The sequence below is a fragment of the Macrobrachium rosenbergii genome, chromosome 10, assembly GCF_040412425.1.
Source record: "Macrobrachium rosenbergii isolate ZJJX-2024 chromosome 10, ASM4041242v1, whole genome shotgun sequence".
NCBI classification, from domain to species: domain Eukaryota; kingdom Metazoa; phylum Arthropoda; class Malacostraca; order Decapoda; family Palaemonidae; genus Macrobrachium; species Macrobrachium rosenbergii.
The window spans coordinates 71,534,707-71,539,706 of record NC_089750.1 but is presented as its reverse complement, the minus strand read 5'-3'; the positions used below and the strand labels follow the sequence as shown (position 1 = coordinate 71,539,706).

The following is a 5,000-nucleotide window of genomic DNA, read 5'->3' as shown; positions in this document are numbered from 1 at the left end:
AAACACACACAGTCAGTAGCAGCAACAGTTAGCTTTGAATATCTCTCTCTCTCTCTCTCTCTCTCTCTCTCTCTCTCTCTCTCTCTCTCTCTCTCTCTCTCTCTGTATATCCTTCTCGATTCTACTTCTCCCTCTCACTCCCTCGGGTGATATCAAGTAAGAATGATTGAACATGAATTATTATTGATAATAATTTTTTGTGTTTTTATTTGCTTATCGTTCACCTGTGCGCCTCTTAACCGGAAAAATCTGAAGGTACTGTGCGCTTTGAGAGAGAGAGAGAGAGAGAGAGAGAGAGAGAGAGAGAGAGAGGAGGGGGCGACTGGGATTTAGGGCCAATAAAGTTTGGGATGATTTTATGTCGTTTAATTCAAGATAAACTCGTGATTGAGCGAATGCCATTTTCTAAGGTTCTCTCTCTCTCTCTCTCTCTCTCTCTCTCTCTCTCTCTCTCTCTCTCTCTCTCTCTTGAGAGGAATGTGGAAAGCCACAGCCTACCAGTTTATTGCTTATTCTATGGATACTTCTGTCCGAATACAAGAGTACTTTATTGTGATACAGCGAACTTCCTAGCACTTTGTTTGATTAGTTGTGTTGTTTTGTGTTGATTTTCATTCATTTATGTTGTTTGATTACTAACTATCTATCTCTCTCTCTCTCTCTCTCTCTCTCTCTCTCTCTCTCTCTCTCTCTCTCTCTCTCTCTCTATATATATATATATATATATATATATATATATATATATATATATATATATATATATATATATATATATATATATATATATATATATATATATAAACACACATACATACTTACACATATATACCCCTTGTCCTTTGCGATTATTTTCATATTTTCTTTATTTAGCCTTTTTATTACCATATGCTACAAGAGACCTAACACCCTTTCTTTCAGTGGAAATTAATTTTTGTTCTGGAAGTGTCAAAATGCTATGCGGTCAATCAGTTTTTAAAATTTAAACCAACACTTGAGTAACTCATTAAATTTCATACGAGATTCGAATTATTTTCATCGGCAGTACAAAATGAGCCACATTCTCTTTGATAAGGAAAATGTTTTCATAAATCGTTTCATACTACTGTATATTTCAACCATAATCGTGGTTAAATATTTGAACATAGTTATTCAGCGCCGTATTTAGCTCGGTAGCCTTTCACGGAGAAAATATTTCTTCTTCTCCTTCTTCTTCTTCTTCTTCTTCTTCTTCTTCTTCTTTCTTCTTCTTCTTCTTCTTCTTCTATATCATACAGAATATGATGTTGCATTTGTTCGTATGCGTTCAAGTAATGGGGAGAGAGAGAGAGAGAGAGAGTTGTGAATGCTGTTTAAATGCAAGAACTCTGAGGAAACACCGAGTCGACTCCTCATGTTTCTCCTCCTTTCTTACCCATGTCCTCCTCCTCATGGGGAACATTGCTCTCATCCCCCAATTCATGGGTCCTGAGAGAGAAGGCGACGGACTTCAGCCGTGTAGTCTTCCTCAAGACACCATTCTTGCACCAAATATGCCGCCGCGTGTGATAAGCCTCCTATCGGGGACACATATTTTCGAGGGATTATACCCCGAGGAGGACATCATAGTGATAATGTCCGTCCGCCATCTCTCCCTCCCCCCCCCCAACCCCACCCACCCTCCCTTCCCCTACCCCACCCCAAGAAAAGGTGTCACCAGCAAAGTGATTGAGACATTAGGAACTATTCTTCGCTTGAGACTTTCTTCTTCTTCTTCTTCTTCTTCTTCTTCTTCTTCTTCTTCTTCTTCTTCTTCTTCCATGTGACCAGAAATGGGAAATCCGCTCTTTGCAGGAAGTGGTGTTTTCACCCCAAGAAAAGGTGTCATCAGCAAAGTGATTGAGACATTAGGAACTATTCTTCGCTTGAGACTTCTTCTTCTTCTTCTTCTTCTTCTTCTTCTTCTTCTTCTTCTTCTTCTTCTTCTTCTTCTTCTTCTTCCATGTGACCAGTAATGGGAAATCTTGCTCTTTGCAGTAAGTGGTGTTTTCAGATTTATGATCTAAGGTGGTATAGTAAATTCTGCTTGTAAGAGTAGATGCAATATTGTTGGTTGCTTTTAGATTAAGCAGGCCTTATGTCTTCACGGGCCCTTGGTCCTGGAGGTGCCTGTAGGACAGACACGGAATGTTTAATTCTCTCTCTCTCTCTCTCTCTCTCTCTCTCTCTCTCTCTCTCTCTCTCTCTCTCTCTCTCTCTCTCTCACTGCAAAAGTGATTTAAAATCTTTTAGATATGGTTTAATTGAGGTGACATGATTCATTTCATTATATGAAGATCTCAGCCTCATTCGTAATCGCTTTGCCATCATTATTGTTATCAATTTCGTAATTTCTGGGAAAAGTCCGCCTTTCTTTTCCCTTTTCTTGCATTTTTTTCGGGCTGGGCAACAAAGGGGCATTAGATTACCCGTCTTTTTGGTCTTTGTTCATAGGAAAATTGTCGTAAAAATTGCTTCAAATTAAGGGTAAAAAAATGGGTTGTGAAAAAAAAAAACTTTTATGTTGTCCTATACCACTGTATTGATTGACAAACAAGTTAAAAATGCGCCGAAGGAACTTCGGCGCAATCGAGTTTTCTGTACAGCCGCTACAGCTTGTAATCAAGGCCACCGAAAGCAGATCTATCTTTCGGTGGTCTCGACATAATGCTGTATGAGCCGCGTCCCATGAAACTTTAACCACGGCCTGGTGGTGGCCTATCCTATATCGTTTCCAGAAGCACGATTATGGCTAAGTTTAACCTTTAATAAAATAAAAAAAATAAAAACTACTGAGGCTAGAGGGCTGCAATTTGGTATGTTTGATGATTGGAGGGTGGATGATCAACGTACTAATTTGCAGCCCTCTAGCCTCAGTAGTTTTCAAGATCTGAGGGCGGACAGAAAAAAGTGCAGACGGACAGTCAAAACCGGCGCAATAGTTTTCTTTTACAGAAAACTAAAATGCAAAAGTAGAATATTAGGAAACCAAAGCTATTCTCTCTCTCTCTCTCTCTCTCTCTCTCTCTCTCTCTCTCTCTCTCTCTCTCTCTCTCTCTCTCTCTCTCTCTCTCTCTCTCGCTGCGGTTTTCTCGTCCACTTTACAAGATAACTAACCGAGGGAACATTTGCATAACTGCCCACTCTATCTCAGTCGCCTCATTACCCTATATATTGCTTGCCCAAGAAGAAGATTGGCCGGCTGGTGTAACTTCAAAACCTTTTGACTTTTCAGATGGACGAGGCCTTTCTTTATACGTCGGGGGCATTACTTTGCTCGCTGGACGCATGGGTATGTCCGTTGGGTATATGCGCTTTCCGTAATCTAAAAGAACTTTGCCCGTTTGGTAAAGTGCAGATAGGGAGTGTGTCTGTCAGTTTATCAGGTCAGTGGGCACTTGGTAATATGCCCTGGCTGAGGTAGACATTTTGCCAGCCCTTCTAACACCCTTCCCCATAGGGGAGTAGTGCCGTCAGTGCACCTCACGCGATGCATTGTAGGCATTACTTAAGGTTCTTTGCTGCGTACCTCTGTCCCATAACTTCAACCCCTTTCATTCCCCGTACTGTACTTCCGTTCATGTTCTCTTTCTTCCGTCTTACTTCCCACCCTCTCCTAACAAATCGTTTCATAGTGCAACTGTGATGTTTTCCTCCTGTTACAACTTTCGAGCCTTTTTAGTTTTCTGTAAAAGAAAACTGTTGTGCCGGCTTTGTCTGTCCGTCCGCCCTCAGATCTTAAGAACTACTGAGGCTAGAGAGCTGCAATTTGGTATGTTGCTCATCCACCCTCCAATCATCAAACATACCAAATTGTAGCCCTCTAGCCTCAGCAGTTTTTATTTTATTTAAGGTTAGAGTTAGCCATATTCGTGCGTCTGGCAGCGATACAGGACAGGCCACCACCGGCCCGTGGTCAAAGTTTCGTGGGCCGCAACTCATACAGCACTATACCGAGACCACCGAAAGGTAGATCTATTTTCGGTGGCCTTGATTATACGCTGTACAGAAAACTCGATTGCGCAGAAGAAACATCGGCACATTTTTTACTTGCTACTCTCAACATCACTTCCTGCGCTGAATGACCTCATAGGTCCATCAACAGTCTCGCTACATATTTTCATTTATTGTTTTAACCTTCAATCGAATGACAGTTGGGTACAGAAGGTTTTGATCATTTGCCCAACTCCCTTGTCTCAGGTCTTCCGGGGGGTGGGGGTGGATTTAGAAGCGGCGCGCTCTCTCCTTCGAAGTATTTATTCATGCAGGTTTATTTAGCGCATTCGTCCTAACGGTGCGGAATTACGCTCCGCCAGTGAACGAAGGTCGGAACCTTTGTCTGCAAATCGTAGGAGGAAGTTTATGAGTACGTTTGTTACTAATATGGCGGCCAAGCACTGACCACTAAAGGTATACCCGTAAAGGTACAATTTCCTCTTGTATTTTGTGTGTGTGTATGTGCAAGGCACCCTCCTAAATTTTGTGTAGGAAGGCAGACGAAACTGGAAACTCAGTCCATTTGTGTATCCGAACCACAAAAAAAAAAAATCTGAAGAATTTAATGGGGAAAGATATTGATCATAATGCAGAATTGCTAGACACTCTTCTCTTTTATAAAATTAAAAGGCAACGAAGCCTTGGAGTACGGCAGTAGGTAGAGAATTCAATAACGTGTCGCTAAATCAAAAGAAAAAATCACCAAACCAAGCTATGTGTGGACTGGTGATCTTTGCAGGCAGTAATTGTGATATTTTATGCTTCGGCTGTTGCTCCAGTGTCTAGGGGAGACATGTTATATAAAGGTCAATAAAGGGATCGAAATTATGTCTGTAAAGAAGCGAAAGAAGATCTGTAGAGAAGAGTTGACGGAAAGAACTTTTCAACGAGGGCGAAGGAGAAGCAAAATAAAACCAGAAATCCCAGTATACGACTGGGACAGCGAAAGCCAAGGTAAAACTCTTGTAAATTTCTCGAAGAAAGTCTGT

At 41.3% G+C, this 5,000-nt stretch overlaps 1 protein-coding gene across 1 annotated transcript in view; it reads right to left on the bottom strand.

Annotated features, from left to right (window-relative positions):
- Positions 1-1,883: 1,883 nt before the first annotated feature.
- LOC136842383 (protein SREK1IP1-like) overlaps positions 1,884-5,000 on the bottom strand; it is a 25,933-nt gene continuing 22,816 nt past the window's right edge. The window contains exon 3 of the mRNA XM_067109640.1: positions 1,884-2,092. Within this exon, the coding sequence (XP_066965741.1) occupies positions 1,884-2,092 (209 nt within the window). The remainder of the gene's footprint in view (positions 2,093-5,000) is intronic.